This window comes from Mauremys reevesii, linkage group 13, assembly GCF_016161935.1.
Source record: "Mauremys reevesii isolate NIE-2019 linkage group 13, ASM1616193v1, whole genome shotgun sequence".
NCBI classification, from domain to species: Eukaryota; Metazoa; Chordata; order Testudines; family Geoemydidae; genus Mauremys; species Mauremys reevesii.
This window is the reverse complement of record NC_052635.1, coordinates 12,566,839-12,583,753: the sequence shown is the minus strand read 5'-3', so window position 1 is coordinate 12,583,753 and position 16,915 is coordinate 12,566,839. Positions and strand designations below refer to the sequence as shown.

The following is a 16,915-nucleotide window of genomic DNA, read 5'->3' as shown; positions in this document are numbered from 1 at the left end:
CCCCCATTGCCAGCACGCTGCCCCCTCGTGGCTGCAGCCAGAAATGCAGCGGGGCGCAGCCAGGGCTGGTACAGTTTATTGCTGTAGAAAGAAGCTGGAGGGACGTTTCCCCGGGGGGGTCACCACAGGGGGGCGAAGCTGAAGCGCACTTGTAGCAGGTAGCGCATCCGCACCTGGCCCGGGTCATAGACGACGAACTCGTTGTAGTTGAGGGTGTAGCCGTGGGGGTTCCTCACGCCCGTCTCCACGGCCGGGCCCAGCGGCACTGCGGCCCCCTCCCTGCGGGGAGACGGGGGGGTCAGGGCGAGGGTAGCGCAGCCCCCGGCTGCCCAGTTCTCCCCCCCACCCCCCGTTCTGGGCTGTACAGCTTTGCTGCTCTTTCCCCGGAGCCCCCCCAGCCCGCTGGCCCCGAGCACCCGGCTCTGCTTGACCCGCTGGCCGGGTTCTCCCCTGGCCGGCCCCTCACCCCCTGCCCTGAGCTGGCAGCTGGGCCGGGCTGTTCAAATGCCACACGGCGACGTCTCCTCCGGGCCTGGAACCAAACCACGGGGGGCTCCAGGAGGGGGCTGGAGCAGGCACGGTTAGTGTCTCGCCTGGGGGCCTGAAATAAAGGGGGGGGGGGCAGGAGAGTCCCTGCAAACCAGCCTCTCCTGGGGCCAAGCAAGTCTGCACTGTGAGCAGCAGCAAAGGGGGGGGGCAGTGCCATCATGCCAGGGGGCACAGCTGCCCCCCGGGCCCCCGTCCTGCCGTGCCAGCCCTGCCCCCTCCCCGCTACTCACAGCTCGATGCTATTGGCGGGGGCGGGCGCCAGCTTCCCCAGCCCCTTGGTGCTGTGCTTCCCGGGGGGCAGCTCCCCGGCCTCGGCATTCGCCTCCAGCAGCTCCTGGCACTCGCCCAGCGCCACCTGCAAGGGGAGAGGGGCACCGCGTCCACAACTGCCCGTCCGCCCTGCCCCCAGGGGGAGAGAGCCCAGCAGGCCGGGCTCCCCTCCCAGGGCCAGGCTGGCTCCCTGCGAGGCGGCTGGCTCTGGGGTGGCGCTCACCTCGCACAGCAGCAGCAGCCCCACGTCGCGCTGGCGCGAGGCGAAGCAGTAGTTGGCGCTCTTGGACGACATGTCTGCGAAGTAGATGCCCTTCCCAAACTGGGGGTGAGATGGGGGGGGGATTAGACTGGCTGGGGGGGAGCGGGGAAAGGGCAGAGGGGGACACGCAGGCAACTGGGGGCAAGGGGGGGATCTCACCATGTAGCCGGTGACGGGGGCCTCAGGGGGCGCCACCCGCAGCCCCTGGCTCAGGATCCCCACCCAGTTGCCCAGCCGGGAGCCGTGCCACAGCAACGTCCTGGGGGGAAGAAATCAGGGGGGTGAGCCCCATTCCCAGCCCCCAAACCTTCCCTCCCCCGCAGCACCCAGCCCCTTTACTGGCAGGGATCCAACCCCCCACCCCACCCCACCGGCCTCTCCTGTGACCAAGCGTGAATTGCCTAACACTTTATTCTGCCGCCGCGTGCCTCAGTTTCCCCTGTGCCTGGCACTGCAGCAGAAGGGTTCGCTTAGCGGGGGGGGGGGGGGCAGCGCTGGGATGGAGTTGGCAGAGCCGGGTGGGGGGGCAGCCTGGTTGCACAGACAGATGTAACCCACCACGTGCAGGACAAACGCGCCTGTTCCCACCCCTGGGCCCCCCCCAGCCCAGCCCCCTGGATAGCTCCCCCGGCCCCTCACCGGTTGGGCAGGCTGGCGCGGAAGGGGGGCTCGCCGGCCCGGCGCAGGGTGAAAGCCTCCAGCAGCTCCATGGAGTAGTCACGGTGGGTGGGCGCGTGGGTGGAGAGCAGGTACCGCTCCAGCACCTGGGGGGAGCCATGGGGCCTGAGCCAACCCTAGCCCTACCCTCCCAACCCACCTGGCCCCCTTCAGGCCCCACCCCCCATGTGCCCCTGGTCACTACCCCTTCACCTGGCCTCCCCAGCCCCACACTGCCCCCCTTGCCCGCCCCCCCCAGCCTACACTGCTCCCCACCCCACCCTGCCCCCCAGCTTCCCCACTGCTGGCCCCTCGCAGCCCCCCAACCTGGAAGTGGGCAGAGTCCCGCTCCAGGGGGCAGAGCTCACAGCCCAGCGTACGGTAGCTCCGGTCCAGCGGGTGCTCCTGGCCGTGCAGCTCCAAGCGCGCCAGCTTGACGGCGATCTGGATCTCGCCCAGGGCCTGGGGAGTGGGGGGAGTCAGGGGTCAGAGGGGGGTGGACACACAGAGAGAGGGAGGGACAGATTCTCCCCACTCCGCTCACCTCCAGCAGCTGCACCTTCTCCTGAAGCTCCTGCCACGTCCGGATCAATGGGGGTGTCCGAAGCCTGGGAGGGGCGAGGGGGGGGAAGAAGCAGAGTGAGCCAGGCCTGGGGGCGGGGGGGGGAGCCCCAGCGAGGAGGCAGAGCAGGGCAGGGTAGGGGGTGCTCAGAGGGGCGGGTGTAGGGCTGCCAGGTGTCCGGTTCCTGACCGGAACACCCAGTCGAAAAGGGACCCTGGCAGCTCCGGTTGGCACTGCTGAAAGGGCCATTGAAAGTCCAGCTGGTGGCAGAGCAGGGCTATGGCAGGCTCCCTGCTGCGCCCAGAGGCTGTGGCATGTTCCTCCTCCAGCTCCCAGGCATTGGGGCAGCCAGGGGGCTCTGCACGCTGCCCCCGCCCCAAGCACCTTGGTTACTGACCAATGGGAGCTGCGGGGGCAGTGCCTGTTGACAGGGCAGTGCGCAGAACCGCCTGGCTGTGCCTCCACATAGGAGCCGGGGAGGGGGGAACATGCCACTGCTTCCAGGAGCTGCCCAGAGCCTGCCCCCTCCCACCCTCCAGACCCCTCGATCCCAGCCCAGAGCACCCTCCTGTACCCCAAGCCCCTCATACCTGGCTCTGCCCCAGAGCCCGCCCCCCGAGCTGGAGCCCTCATTCCACCCACGCTCCAACCCCCCCTTGCATTCCGAACCCCTCACACCCGGCCCCACCCCAGAGCCCCCACCCCCTCCGTACCCTAAGCCCCGATTCGCCCAGTGAAAGTGAGCGAGTGAGTGAAGGTGGGGAGAGCGAGTGCTGGGGGGGGGAAGGGGGGGAGAATGGAGTGAGCAGGGGGCGGGGCCTCAGAGGAGGGGTGGAGCAAGGGTGTTTGATTTTGGGCGAGTAGGAAGTTGGCAACCCGAGGCAGGAGGTGCTCGGAGCGGGCGGGGAGCACTCAGCACAGCGGGACATGCTGGGAGGGCACTCGAGGGAGAGCGGGTGGGGCACTTGGGGGCACTGACCCAAAGTCATGGGGCACACGGGTGTAGAACTCGTTGCAGGCTTCCAGCAGGGCCCGTCCAGTGTCCCCGGCCCGCAGAACCGCCTCCACCTTCTGCAGTGACTGGAACCCAGCCCGGATCTGCTCCACCGTCAGCTTCCCTGGGGGAGCAGGTCAGAACCACCAATGCCTGAAACCCCCCAGGGGCCCCTGAACTCCCCCAGGAGCCCCCCCAAACCCAGCCCGGATCTGCTCCACCGTCAGCTTCCCTGGGGGGAGCAGGTCAGAACCACCAGCGCCCGGCACCCCTCAGGGGCCACTGAACTCCCCTCGGAGCCCCCCCAACCCAGCCCGGATCTGCTGTCCGCTTCCCTGGGGGGGAGTGGGTCAGACCCGCCGGGCCCCACTACCCCCAATCCCTCCCCCCCACGCCCACGGGGGGCTCACCGAGAGGGGCCTTCTTGGTGTCATACTTCATCTCCAGCACCATCTCCTCCATGGCCTGCAGGTCGCAGATCAGCCCCAGCAGCGCCTGCACTCGGGGGTCCAGTCGTGAGGCCGGTTTGGGCTGGGGGGCCCCTGTGCAGCTCGGCTCCGCGACCTGGGCGGGGGAGGGTTGTGACTGGATCTCCCAGCCGTGGCCGGAGCACCCCCATCCCGCCACCCCCCCAGTGCTCCCATGGAGGTGGGACACGGCCACTGCTTCTCCACGCAGGCTGGGGGGTCCTTGTGCAGGTCGTACGGGGGGGCTGTAAGGGGGGGGTCACACTCACGGGGAGGCGGCTGTCCATGTGCAGGTCGCACGGGGGCTGTAAGGGGGTCACACTCACGGGGCGGCTGTCCATGTGCAGGTCGACGGGGGCTGCAAGGGGGTCCCACTCACGGGGCGGCTGTCCATGTGCAGGTTGTGCGGGGGCTGCAAGGGGGTCACACTCACGGGGGGCGGCTGTCCATGTGCAGGTCGCGGGGGCTGTAAGGGGGTCACACTCACGGGGCGGCTGTCCATGTGCAGGTCGCACGGGGCTGCAAGGGGGTCACACTCACGGGGCAGCTGTCCATGTGCAGGTCACGGGGGGCTGGAAGGGGGTCACACTCACGGGGGCAGCTGTCCATGTGCAGGTCGCACGGGGGCTGCAAGGGGGTCACACTCACGGGGCGGCTGTCCATGTGCAGGTCGCACGGGGGCTGGAAGGGGGTCACACTCACGGGGGCAGCTGTCCATGTGCAGGTCGACGGGGCTGCAAGGGGGTCACACTCACGGGGCGGCTGTCCATGTGCAGGTCGACGGGGCTGCAAGGGGGTCACACTCACGGGGGCAGCTGTCCATGTGCAGGTCGACGGGGCTGGAAGGGGGTCACACTCACGGGGGCAGCTGTCCATGTGCAGGTCGACGGGAGGGCTGCAAGGGGGTCACACTCACGGGGCGGCTGTCCATGTGCAGGTCGTACGGGGCTGGAAGGGGGTCACACTCACGGGGGCAGCTGTCCATGTGCAGGTCGTAATGGGGCTGCAAGGGGGTCACACTCACGGGGCGGCTGTCCAGGTGCAGGTCGTACGGGGGCTGCAAGGGGGTCACACTCACGGGGCAGCTGTCCATGTGCAGGTCGACGGGGCTGGAAGGGGGTCCCACTCACGGGGCGGCTGTCCATGTGCAGGTCGACGGGGCTGGAAGGGGGTCACACTCACGGGGCGGCTGTCCATGTGCAGGTCGACGGGGGCTGGAAGGGGGTCCCACTCACGGGGCGGCTGTCCATGTGCAGGTCGACGGGGGCTGCAAGGGGGTCACACTCACGGGGCGGCTGTCCATGTGCAGGTCGACGGGGGCTGGAAGGGGGTCACACTCACGGGGCGGCTGTCCATGTGCAGGTCGACGGGGCTGCAAGGGGTCACACTCACGGGGGGGCGGCTGTCCATGTGCAGGTCGTACGGGGGGGCTGCAAGGGGGGGTCACACTCACGGGGGGGCGGCTGTCCATGTGCAGCAGGTCGTACTTGCCAGGCACTTTCTGGAAGTTGCCCCGCTCGGCCCAGTGGTTTTTGGTCTTGTCAAGGAACCTGGGGAGAGAGCGGAGAGGGGGGCGAGGAGGGGGCAGGCTCCAAAGGGTTGGGGGAGGGGGAGGCTCCAAGGGGTTGGGGGGGGGGGACTCACTTCTTAGTGAAGATCTGCTTGGCCTGGGTGAGGTCCCCAGCGCAGGACACCAGCGCGTGCTGGCCCGGCCGCCCCACTGCAGGGACAGGACAGATGTGGTGATGGGGGACACTGCTCCACCCCCCCCCAACCCCTGCCATGCACCCAGCCCCCTGCCAAGCCCCAGCCCCCGGCCACACACCCCCCAGCTCCCTCCCCCATGCCTGGTGCCCGACAGTCACCCAGCCCCCCATGGCCCCCGCCCCGCTCACCGCGCCCCCAGCGCGTCCAGACGCTGTAGCTCCGCGGCCCATCGTCCTCCAGCAGCTGTAGGACGTAGAACTTGTTGTTGTTGAACTGGAGGTTGGTCTGGGGGATGGATGGACAGACGGGGGGGTGGGCGTCAGGGACGGGGCTGGGGGATCTCTGCCCGCAGCAGCCCCCCTTCCCCCTGGCTCCCCCGGCCAGGAGGGCCACAGCGCTGCACTCACCTGGTTGAGCATCACGTCGTAGACGTCGTCCCCTTCGCAGTACACGTGGGCCTGGGGGGAGATGGGCACTTCCTGAGCCGCAGCCAGCCCTGGGAGGCCATGGGGTGTGGGGAAGTCCCCTCTAGGGGGCACTGGCCCCGATCCCACCCCAGGGGGGGACTGGCTGGCTCAGGGATGTGGGTCTTCTCCTCTCTAGGGGCCGCTGGCCCTGATCCCGCCCCAGGTCAGGGACTGGCTGGTTCAGGGGGCAGGGAATGGGGCACGGGGCTTTTCCCCCATAGGGGGCGCTGGCCCCGATCCCACCCCAGGTCAGGGACTGGCTGGTTCAGGGGGCAGGGAATGGGGCACGGGGCTTTTCCCCCATAGGGGGCGCTGGCTCTGATCCCGCCCCAGGGCAGGCATTGGCTGGTTCAGGGGGCAGGGAATGGGGCATGGGGCTTTTCCCCTCTAGGGGCCGCTGGCCCCGATCCCACCCCAGGTCAGGGACTGGCTGGTTCAGGGGGCAGGGAATGGGGCACGGGGCTTTTCCCCTCTAGGGGCCGCTGGCCCTGATCCCGCCCCAGGGCAGGCATTGGCTGGTTCAGGCGGGTGAGGACTGGACAGCCCCAGGAGGTCTTGCGTTACCTTCCCCAGTTTAGCCAAGCACTCGGGATCCACCGGCGCCTTCCCCTTCACAATCAGGGTCTTGACGACCTCTGGGGGTGACAGACAGAAATGGGGGAGGGGTGTTAAGAGCTATCAGTGCAGGGATCCCGGGGACCTGAACCAAGGTAGGACCTGGCGCTCGAGGAACAACAGAGCTCCAGCCACGCCACCAGCCCCTTCCCAGGCAGCCAGGAGGAGCCAGCAGCGTCCCAGGCCGACATCACGCACTCCTAGCGCAGGATAGGGGAGGCACTTATAAATCACACCCATTTCCAAAGCAGCTTGGCTGCCTAACTCGCCCCCAAGAGTCACAAAAGAGCTGGCCGAGATGAGCTCCGACCTGCTGGCATTCATCTGAAATCAACCCCAGGGCAGACTCATTCCTGAAGAGCGGATGAGCGCGGCGCAAGTGGGTAGCTTTAGGCCAGTTAGCCTGACGAAAAGCCCAGGCAGAATAACACAAAAGCTGATGCGGGATCCCCAGCTAAAGCACAGGAACCTCAGCAAGGCCAGGCAGGTTTCACAGAAAACAAACAAAGCTGATCTCATCCGTCGGTGATGTTACGGGTTTCGTCGATACAGGGAACTTTATATGGCGTGTGCGACTTGGCACTGTGTGACCCGACTGAAAGCCGAGCGCTGTGGGCTAGTGCCTGACATGCGGATTAAAAACTGGCTAACTGATAGATCCCCACACATCGTCGCCGCTGGGGAATCATTGTAGCCAGGGCGTTTTTGTCGGCGACGCCAGCTGGCGGAGGGGAAAGCGATGCCAAGGTGGTGCCCGGCACCCCGGATCGCTTGGCGGCTACACAGAATGAGGCTGAGCACAAACCAATGCGAAGTGACTCCTCCAGGAGCAGCAAGGTGGGGGGGGGGCGGGGCAGCTGGGATTCCTGGGCACACATTTCAGATCAGGGGTGGGCAAACTATGGCCCGTGGGACCGTCCTGCCTGGCCCCCAAGCTCCTGGCCCGGGGAGGCTAGCCCCCGGCCCCTCCCCTGCCTCAGCTCGCTCGCTCCACCGCCGGTGCAATGCTCTGGGCTGCGAGCTCCTGGGGCAGTGCAGCTGCAGAGCCTGGCCTGACCCGGTCTCTGTGCTGCGCGGTGGCGGTGGCCTGGCTGTAGTGCTGCCAGCCACCGGTGCTCCAGGCAGCGTGGTAAGGGGCAGGGGGTTGGATAGAAGGCAGGGAGTTCAGGGTGGTGGTCAGGGGGTGGGGGTGTAGATGGGGTCGGGGGGGGGGAAACAGAGGGTTGAATGGGGGCAGGGATCCTGGGGGGGGCGGGATGGGGCGGTAGGGGGCAGTCAGGGGACAGGAAGAATCACGTAATCATGTAATCTCAGGGTTGGAAGGGACCTCAGAAGGTCATTTAGTCCAACCCCCTGCTCAAAGCAGGACCAAGCCCCAGACAGATTTTTACCCCACTTCCCTAAATGGCCCCTCAAGGATTGAACTCACAGCCCTGGGTTTAGCAGGCCAATGCTCAAACCACTGCGCTATCCCTCCTCCCAAAATAGAAGGGGTGGTTGGATGGGGCAGAGGTCCGGTGGGGAGGTGGGAGGGTGTGTCAGGAATGAGAGGAGGGGTTGGATGGGGCAGCGAGGGTCTGGGGGCGGTCAGGGGACAGGGAGTGGGGGTGTATGGATGGGGCAGGAGTCCGGGGGGGGGGCAGGGAGGGGCAGATAGGAGGTGGGGGCCAGGCCACGACCCCCTCCCCTAACCAGCCCTCCATACAATTTACAAAACCCGATGTGGCCCTCAGGCCAAAAAGTTTGCCTGCCCCTGTTTTAGGGGGCAGAGCCAGAAAACCAGGGCTGGAACAGCTGGCAGAGAGAGGCCGGCAGTTTGCCACCCCTCACCTGTGCTCTCTCCCCCGGCTCTGGGGTTGGGGCTGGCCCCCACATCCTGGAGTCTCTTCGGCGCTGGGGGCCGTTGGGGGGACGAGGAGCCAGGGACAGAGCTGGGCTCAGATCCCCAATCGTCATCCACAGCATCTGTGGAGAGAGGCCACGGGTCAGAGGGGGAGGGGAGGGTGCCACACCCCAGAGCTGGCCGCATCTCAGCAGCAGGTGAGCCACCCTGTGCGTTGTCGCTGTGACCCAGCTGTGCCTGGTGTCAGATTCTCCTCCCAGCTCCCTGGGGGATGATTAATGACTAACGAGCTTACACTCTGGCACCGGGCCTGCCCCGCCCTGGGTGCCCGAGACCTGCTCCCCAACCGGAGCTGGGCCCTGGGAGCCTGAACCCCTTCCCCTGGCTTCCCACAGAGCCTGCTCTACCCACTAGGCCCCACTCCTCTCACAGAGCCAGGGAGAGAACCCAGGAGTCCTGGCTCTCTAGGTACCTGACTCCCTCCGCTCCATCCGGCGCTGGTACCCAGTTCTGCCGTTGGTCTGGGTCATCTGTGCTGTGTCCAACGTGTAGCGGGTCCGGCTGAACGTCACCTCTAGGCTGGGCCCCCCGTCGCCGCGCCGCGCTCGCTCCAGCGCCAGGCAGGTATCGGCAGGGTAGGGAAGCCACTGCCCCTCTTCATCTCCCTGCCAGCACCACACGAAATCTGGGCCACGGGCATCCTGTTAGCTCCCTGCCAGTGCTAACCCCTAGGGTGCCCTGCAGCTCCCAGCCTCTGGGGCAGTGACGGTGACCGGGCATGGGACCCAGGTGTCCCGGTGGCTGAGCCGGGCGTTCAGCCCTGGGGGCCCTGCAGCTCCCAGCCTCTGGGGCAGTGACGGTGACCGGGCATGGGACACAGGTGTCCGGGCAGCACAGCAGGGTGCTGACCCCTAGGGGGCCCCATAACTTGGGGGAGCGATCAGGACAAAGCGTGGGACCCAGGCATCCGGGACGACACTGCTCTCCCGCCAGGGGTCCCTGGGCACTCACAGGAGTCCTGGTCCTGGACAGCGGCTGCCACGCATCTGTCCTGCCCCGTCTGTCCATCCCGCTGCACCATCCGCCGCAGGTCCACGCGGGAGCCCACAGCCACGCTGGGCTTCCCTGCCCTGGGGGGAGATGGATGCGGCTCAGAGCCTGTGACTCCCCCGCCACGGCCCGGGCCACGATACGCCCCCCTGGCACTCACCTGGCCGCCTGTGTCAGCACCTCGCTCTGCTCAGGCACGAAGCGATGCCAGGTGCCGCTGGGGTCCTGCCACTCCCAGCGCAGCTCCAGTGCCAGGCCCGCGCCCCCCGCCTCGGCTGCCTTCCGCTTCCGGCTCATCCTGGGAGTGACAAGCGGGGCTGGCGAGCAGAGAGAAGGGAGGCAGGGACCCACAGACTGTGATCCCCAACTATACAGCCCCATAGAGACCATTCTGCCGCCATCCATACAGCCTGCAGGGACCAGTGCACACACATCCCAGGCCATATAGCCCCATACAAACCATTCTACTGCCATCCATACAGCCGTGTAAGGACCAGCACCCACCCAGGACATATAGCCCTATACAGACCATCCTACCAAGATCCATATAGCCCAGTATGTACCAGCACAACCCTGCCCCCAGGTCATAGTGCCCCAGATGGGCCATTCTCCTGCAATCCATATAGCTTCTTACCCCTCCCCCCCGGCCATATAACCCTATACAGACCATCCTATGGAGATCCACACAGCCCTGTATGTACCAGCAGATCCCCAGGGCCACACAGACCTATATGAATGAGCATGTTCCCCTCCACACACACAGCCCTGTATGGACCATACCACCATGATCTACGGAGCACTCCATGAACCAGTTCCCTCCCCCACTGGGACCCTGCAACAGCTCGAGGCCCCAGTGCGCGCCCCCCCCCCCCAATGCAATATCCTAACCCTCCGCGTTTTCCCCCCTTGACCCTTACTGCCTGCTCCGAGAACCCCCCCTCGGGGGCTCCCAGAGCACCCCCTCCCCCACTGCGTGCCCCCAGACCGCCACTACAACCCCAGCCCTGTTGCACCCCCTAGGGTCCCCCTGCACCCCCCCTCACTGTAACCCTGACCCATTGCACCCCACCCCGCAACCCTCCCCACTGCAACCCCAGCCCCCTTGCACCCCTAAGGTCCGTCCGCACCCCCTCACTGCAACCCCACCCCTTGCACCCCCCAACCACGCCTGCACCGCTTCCAATGCTTCCCCGCCCCATTGCACCCCCTTACACCCCTCCCTCACCGCTCCCCTGCACCCTTCCCCCAATGCACCCCCCGAGGGTTCCCCTCCCCGCACCTGGCAGCGGCTTCCCACCAGCCCGCGCTCCAGGGAACGTTCCGGGAACCGAACTCTCGCGCAGCCCGACCTCATTTGCATATCGCTCATTTGCATTAGCCCCGTCCCCTGCCCTGGCCGGTCGCTGGCGCGGAGGGGCCCGAGTAGGGGGGTAGGCGCGCAGGGTGTTGTGGGAGACGCACACCGGACTCGCCGCTGGCGACGCTCACTGGCAGGCGGAGCCGGTTCATTTGCATAGAGGGGGCGGTGCAGGCTGGGAGTCGGGCGGGAGCCGGCCGCGCGCCCCCTTAGATCAACCCTTCGCGTGAAGGCGAGGGAGACGTGCGATTTGCATACGCCGCGGCGCATGCCGGGTATTGCACCTCCTGCTCACCGTCACCGTTAAACAACAGAGCGTCTGGGAGCCTTATATAGCCCCGATTCGAGCTGTGCTGCCGCTCCAGAAGCGAACCCGTTTATTACCCCTCCCCCCGGGCCGTACAGGGCTGTATGGAGCTTGTACCCTCCCACCAGCCGGTGGGTCAGTGAAATGAGCCCGCGGGCTCCTGCTCTGTCTGCTCCCCTCAGTTCTCCTGGGCTGTATAACCCGGTATGGATCCTGAAACCTCCGCACAGCTGGCCTGTATGGGCTCTACAGCCACCTCACAGCCTGCCGTGAGCCATATAGACCCACATGGGCCCTGCAGCCTCCTCACAGCCCGCCGTGAGCCATATAGACCCGTATGGGCCCTGCAGCCTCCTCACAGCCCGCCGTGAGCCATATAGACCCGTATGGGCCCTGCAGCCTCCTCACAGCCCATCGTGAGCCATACAGACCCGTATGGGCCCTGCAGCCTCCTCGCAGCCCATCGTGAGCCATACAGACCCGCATGGGCCCTGCAGCCTCCTCACAGCCCGTCATGAGCCATACAGACCCGTATGGGCCCTGCAGCCTCCTCGCAGCCCATCGTGAGCCATACAGACCTGTATGGGCCCTGCAGCTCCAGCCTCATAGACCTGTATGGGCCCTGCAGCCCACTGTGAGCCCTATAGACCCGTATGGGCCCTGCAGCTGCCTCGCAGCCCGCCATGAGCCATATAGACCCGTATGGGCCCTGCAGCCTCCTCACAGCCCACCATGTGCCATATAGACCCGTAATGGGCCTTGCAGCCCGTCGTGAGCCATACAGACCTGTATGGGCCCTGCAGCCGCCCCGCAAGGCCATGCAAACCAGCTGTCAGATGGGGTAACCCTCTGTTCCCCCAGAACCATGGGGAAGATAAAGTCCCCAGCGGTTGCGATGGGCTCAGATTTAAAAGTTTATTAGAGAATATTTAAAAATAAACGATACAGACAGTTTGAAGCGTCAGTTATTGTGTCATTGGGGGTAACATACAGGTTGTAGGGGGATATTAGCGTTTTGGTGTTAGGCAGCATATACTATATACAGTCTGTCATGTCCCCAGTGCTGGGTGTACGGTGGGTGGGATCAAGATACAGTCAGGAGGCAATGGGGGTGCATCACTCATACAAACAGGTTCCAGACAGTCATGGGCATGAATAAGCAGGCTGAATAATGGGGCTAGGACGACCCTCACATGGTGGAGTTCAGTTGGGGGGTTCAGGGCTTAGGGGACAGAGTCCAACGGGGGGGTTCACAAGTCTCCTCCCCCCTGTGGGTGCACAGAGTCACGCCTGCTCACTCCTGGTATTGGCGGTGGCCGGTGATGTGCTCCGTGTAGATGTCTCTGGACCAGCGAATAGTGTCCGAGACCATTAGGCGTCTCATGAGCTGCGCATAGCGACGGCCCACCCCACAGGTCCGAAGCACGTGTTCATTGCAAGGGTCCCAGGCACCCAGGGCCCCAACAATCAGGGCGTCGGTGCAGACCTCGTAGCCCTTTGACCGCAGGGTGACGCCAAGGGGCCGTATTTTTCAAGCTTGCGGGCTCGGGCCTCGCGGAAGGCCAGGGTCCTGTTTTCGAATGGGATCGTCACGTCGACGAGGATGATCTTTTTCTGATCCTCGTCCGTGACGACGATATCCGGGCGCAGCAGGGTGTTGGTGTCGGGGATGGTGCGGTTGACGGCGATCTCTCCCAGGTGCAGGGCGATGGCCTTTACCAGACGGTCCTGGACGGCGTTGTGACGCAGCTGCCAGGCCCTGGCGTGGGGCCTGCAGCTGCACAGGACGTGGGGCAGGGTCTCCAGGGCGTACCCGCACTTCCTGCAGCGCTTGTCTGGGTTCCCGTGGTGGACGGCTCCATTGAGCGGGACGCAGTTTAGTCGGGCGCGGTGTATGAACCGCCAGTCGGCGAAACGGGTGAAGCTGCCTGAGGGGAGGAAGTGGTTGCTGGAGTCCCACTTGCTGGTGACCTCGAAAGCCTTGCCCTGGTCCGGTTTTTTCTTCAGGGTATCCACGTAGAGCGTGTGGACGGCGGCGTGAGATCCAGGTCTGTGAATACGGCCCAGGGCTGCCCACCGACCAAGAAGGCCAACCGAAGATATTGACCTGCTGTTTGTCCCGTGCAACCGAACAAGGCAGGGTTCGGAGTGTGGACACCACGTGACCCCGTTCTTAGGGCTGAAGGGTGACACAGTCCGCATTGAGCCGCTGGCTACGTTTTCAGTGACTGACCTTGCCACCTTCACTTGTTCCCCCTTTGGATGTGATAGATAATTACACCAGGGCAATATAGCTTTGTAGGTTAGGATTGCTCTACCCAGGTCATATATTCCAGTATAGACCAGGAGGTAATTCTATACAGACCCTTCCCCCAGCCCCTTATATGGGTTCACAACCCAATTCAGAGCATTCTACTCCAAATCCTTTTATATCTGACCTCCCTCCACACAGGCCATATAATCCCATATTGACCAGCACCCCTTTGTGGGTTCTTACAGAACAAAGCCAGAATCTCACCCCTACAGACACATGCCAGGCCATACATCCCAATCCAATCTGGTCCATGCAATCAGGCATAGCTTTTTAACAAGGAGAGTAATTAACCACAGGAACAATGTCCCAAGGACCGGGTGGATTCGCCATCGCTGATGATTTCTAAATCTCGCTCAGATGTTTCAAGACTCACTCCAGGAATTGTTTGGGATGGTTCTCTGGCCTGTGAGATACTAGGTCAGCCTAGATCACAATGGTCCCTTCTGGCCTTGGAATCTATGAAGCCCCCTGCTTGGGCCGATATAGTCCCATATGGACCACAGGGACTCCTAGCCCAGTTCAGATCACTGAACCCCTCGCCGAGATTCTATATAGATGGCCCCAGTCTGGTTATTTTAGCTCATCGAGACCAGGACTGGGGCCGTTTCAGCAATCCATCCTATTTCAGGCTGCCCCCCCATTGCCCCAGCTATGGGCCCTTCTGCTACCCCCCATGCAGATTATTTTCTTCCCGTCCTACAAGATTTTCAGCTTGCCTCCACTCACCTGGGCGCTATGGACCAGGGGAGAGCATTACGCTCACAGTGCATGCTGGGACAGTGTGTCTCCCCCCCCGCCCATGAACTCTGACGCTGGGCATGACCCATGGGTGGGTGGGACACCACCTACCAGTGGGGAGGGGGGCTTCCCAGCGGGACAAGGGCCCCTGAGGAAACGGGGATCGTCTTGCAAAAGGGTACAAATGCTTTATTTTAAAACAGAAGCATCAGCCCAGCTTCCCCTCCTCCCCACATGCAGCCTGCAGACCATCCTCATCCTCGTTCCAGCGGCAGCTGGGCCCTGAACGCCAGAGCCGGGAGCTGGCGAAGATCCCAGTGGCCAGCCCCTATCTGGTGGTGGAGCTAGCACCTGGCTCCCAGCACGGTCTGGCTGTAACAGCGCCCAGCGATGGAGGGGGCAGTTCCCTGGCAAATCGCTCTCCAGGTGCAAACGCGGCCCCTGAGCTCCCAGCCTACTTTGTCTCGCTGCTGCCGCCACGGCTGGGCCTCACAGCTGGGCGAAGGGGCCATGCCGAGCGCTCTCCCTGCCAGGTTGTTGCCAGCCTGCTGCTCGCCCCACCTCGTCGAGGGCCTTTTGGGGGCGCAGCGCCCGGCATGGGCTGAGGAGAGCTCAGCATTCGAGCGGAGCTCTAGGGCCAGGGCAGGGCTATCTAGTCCCTGTGGCTGTGGGCATAGGGCTAGGGCTCTCTGTCTCCAAGGCCTCCCAGCGGGCAGAGTCCCCGGCAGCCGGCGGGCAGAGCCCCTTGGCCCGGGAGTGGGTGCGCTGGTGCACCACCATGTTGGAGCGGCGGTGGAAGCGTCGGCCGCACTGCGGGCAGGCGAAGGGGCGCTCGGCCGTATGGGTGCGCTGGTGACGGATAAGATTGGAGCTGCGGTGGAAGCGTCGGCCGCATTCGCCGCAGGCGTAGGGCTGCTCGCCGGTGTGGGTGCGCCGGTGCACGGTGAGGGCCGAGCTCTGGGCAAAGGCCTTGGGGCAGTCGGGGCAGCGGTAGGGGCGCTCGCCGGTGTGGCTGCGCCGGTGGGTGGCCAGGTGGGAGCTTTGGGCAAAGGCCTTGGGGCAGTCGGGGCAGCGGTAGGGGCGCTCGCCGGTGTGGGTGCGGCCGTGCACCACCATGTCAGAGCGCTGGGCGAAGCTGCGCCCGCAGTCTCCGCAGCGGTAGGGCGACTCCTCCAGGTGGGCCCGCTGGTGGCGCCGGTGCACCGTGCTGTGGGCGAAGGCCAGGCCGCAGATGCCACAATGGTAGGGCCGCTCCCCGGTGTGGGAGCGCCAGTGGCGCAGCAGCTCCGAGCTGCCAGGAAAGCCCTTCCCGCACTGGGCGCAGCGGTAAGGCCGATCGGGCTGGTGCGTGCGCCGGTGCTGCGCGAGGTTGGAGCCAGTGCTGAAGCCCTTGCCGCAATCGGCGCAGCGGTAGGGCCGCTCCCCAGTGTGGGTGCGGCCATGCACAGCCAGGTCGGCGCGCCGGGCGAAGGCCTTGGGGCAGGCGGGGCAGGGGAAGGGGCGCTCACCGGTGTGGGCCCGCCGGTGCACTGCCAGGTTCGAGCGTTTGCCAAAGCGCCGTCCGCACTCGGGGCAAGGGTGGGGGCGCTCGCCTGTGTGCACCCGCCGGTGCTTGGCCAGGCCCGAGCTCTGGGCGAAGGCACGGCCACACTCCTCGCAGGCGTAGGGGCGCTCGCCCGAGTGCGATCGCCGATGCACGATCAGCGTGGAGCTTTGTGAGAAGGCCTTGCCGCACACGCTGCACCCGTACCGCCGGGGGCGCGCTGGGGCGGCCAGTCCCCCAGGCCTGGTCTGCTCCCCCTCCCCCACGGCCTGGCCCCCCTTCCTTCGGACACCCAGATCTGAAAGCGTCCCCGTGTCTCCATGCGCCTCTTCCCACCACACATCCGGCCGCACGTCTCCACTGGCCCGGTGCCCGCCGTCGCCATCCCCCTCCTGCTGCTGGGGGGCACTGGCTCCACCCTGCTGCGGGCATCCTCGGGCCGCCAGCCCAGCCGGGGTCAACATCACGGGAGGGGACCCCTGGGCCATCCTGCTCCACGTCCCGGCACCTGCGGGAGGAGAAACACCAGGGAGATGGAAGCGCCCCAGGCTGCCTGTTGCCACTCGGGGACGGGAATTGAGTGGGGCAGTTGGCAGCCCGGACTCCTGGGTTCTATCCCAGTCCTAGGAGGAAAGCGAAGGGGGGGTGTCTAGTGGTTGTGGGGAGGGGACCCGGACTCCTGGGTTCCGAGCCTAGCGCTGGGAGGGGAGTGGGGACCAGTATCTTGGGGGGGGGCGTTGGGGGGCTGGGAGCCTCCTGGGTCCCGAGCCCCGCCCGGGGGGGGGTCTAGTGGCTGGGGGAGGGGGCCGGACTCCTGGGTTCCGAGCCCAGCAGACGAACCCGCCCCCGCCCCCCAGCGCTGGCCCGGCCCAGCTCTTACCGCAGGGGGCGCCGCGCTCCGCCGGGACCCCGCTCGGATCCAGTGTCCCCGGGCTGGACTACCGCTCCCGGCATGCCCCGCGCGGGACTGCAACTCCCGGCATGCCCTGCGGGGCCTCCCCGCCCCTCAGCTGGGAGGGGCATGGAGAGGGGGGAGGGTGTATGGCGCTGCGCCCCCGGCTCTCCCCCTGCACCCCAATCCCCTGCACCCCCAGCCCTGCCAGTGCACCCCACCTCTCCCCGAGCACCCCAGTCCCCTGCGCCCCCAGCCCTGCCAGTGCACCCCCAGCTCTCCCCAAGCACCCTCAATCCTCTGTACCCCCAGCCCTGCCAG

The 16,915-nt window shown here is 65.8% G+C and overlaps 2 protein-coding genes across 6 annotated transcripts; both read right to left on the bottom strand.

The window, feature by feature from the left end:
- Positions 1-40: 40 nt before the first annotated feature.
- Positions 41-10,887, bottom strand: PARP2 (poly(ADP-ribose) polymerase 2). Of its 5 annotated transcripts, none has more exons than XM_039497183.1 (19): positions 10,723-10,887; positions 9,604-9,760; positions 9,405-9,523; positions 8,866-9,078; positions 8,381-8,515; positions 6,500-6,570; positions 5,876-5,926; positions 5,657-5,753; positions 5,406-5,481; positions 5,215-5,311; positions 3,705-3,858; positions 3,280-3,418; positions 2,283-2,346; positions 2,066-2,200; positions 1,721-1,845; positions 1,241-1,340; positions 1,043-1,141; positions 780-904; positions 41-279 (listed from the first exon to the last, which is right to left on the bottom strand). In XM_039497183.1, the coding sequence occupies exons 2-19, from the start codon at positions 9,738-9,740 to the stop codon at positions 120-122; spliced, it is 2,097 nt and encodes a 698-aa protein (XP_039353117.1). In that variant the 5' UTR covers positions 9,741-9,760; positions 10,723-10,887; the 3' UTR covers positions 41-119. The 5 variants fall into 5 exon arrangements, 4 of the variants coding, with proteins under 4 accessions (XP_039353117.1, XP_039353116.1, XP_039353118.1 ...); XM_039497182.1 differs by having other exon boundaries at positions 9,604-9,741; XM_039497184.1 differs by lacking the exon at positions 10,723-10,887 and having other exon boundaries at positions 8,866-9,058; positions 9,604-10,270.
- Positions 10,888-14,214: 3,327 nt separating this feature from the next.
- On the bottom strand, positions 14,215-16,654 carry LOC120379817 (zinc finger protein 664-like). Its single transcript, XM_039497349.1, has 2 exons — positions 16,583-16,654; positions 14,215-16,210 (listed from the first exon to the last, which is right to left on the bottom strand). Exon 2 carries the CDS (start codon positions 16,188-16,190, stop codon positions 14,808-14,810), a length of 1,383 nt encoding a protein of 460 aa, XP_039353283.1. The 5' UTR covers positions 16,191-16,210; positions 16,583-16,654; the 3' UTR covers positions 14,215-14,807.
- Between the last annotated feature and the right edge of the window lie 261 nt (positions 16,655-16,915).

Bases quoted from the DNA above. Each gene is read 5' to 3' on its own strand.
- PARP2 (XM_039497181.1), bottom strand. From the start codon at position 9,956: ATGTCCTGGGTGGGTGCTGGTCCTTACACGGCTGTATGGATGGCAGTA. The intron at 9,524-9,603 runs GTGAGTGCCAGG...ATCTCCCCCCAG, and splicing joins GTGCTGACACAGGCGGCCAG to GGCAGGGAAGCCCAGCGTGG. The intron at 5,754-5,875 runs GTGAGTGCAGCG...TCCATCCCCCAG, and splicing joins ACGACGTGATGCTCAACCAG to ACCAACCTCCAGTTCAACAA.
- LOC120379817 (XM_039497349.1), bottom strand. From the start codon at position 16,190: ATGGCCCAGGGGTCCCCTCCCGTGATGTTGACCCCGGCTGGGCTGGCG.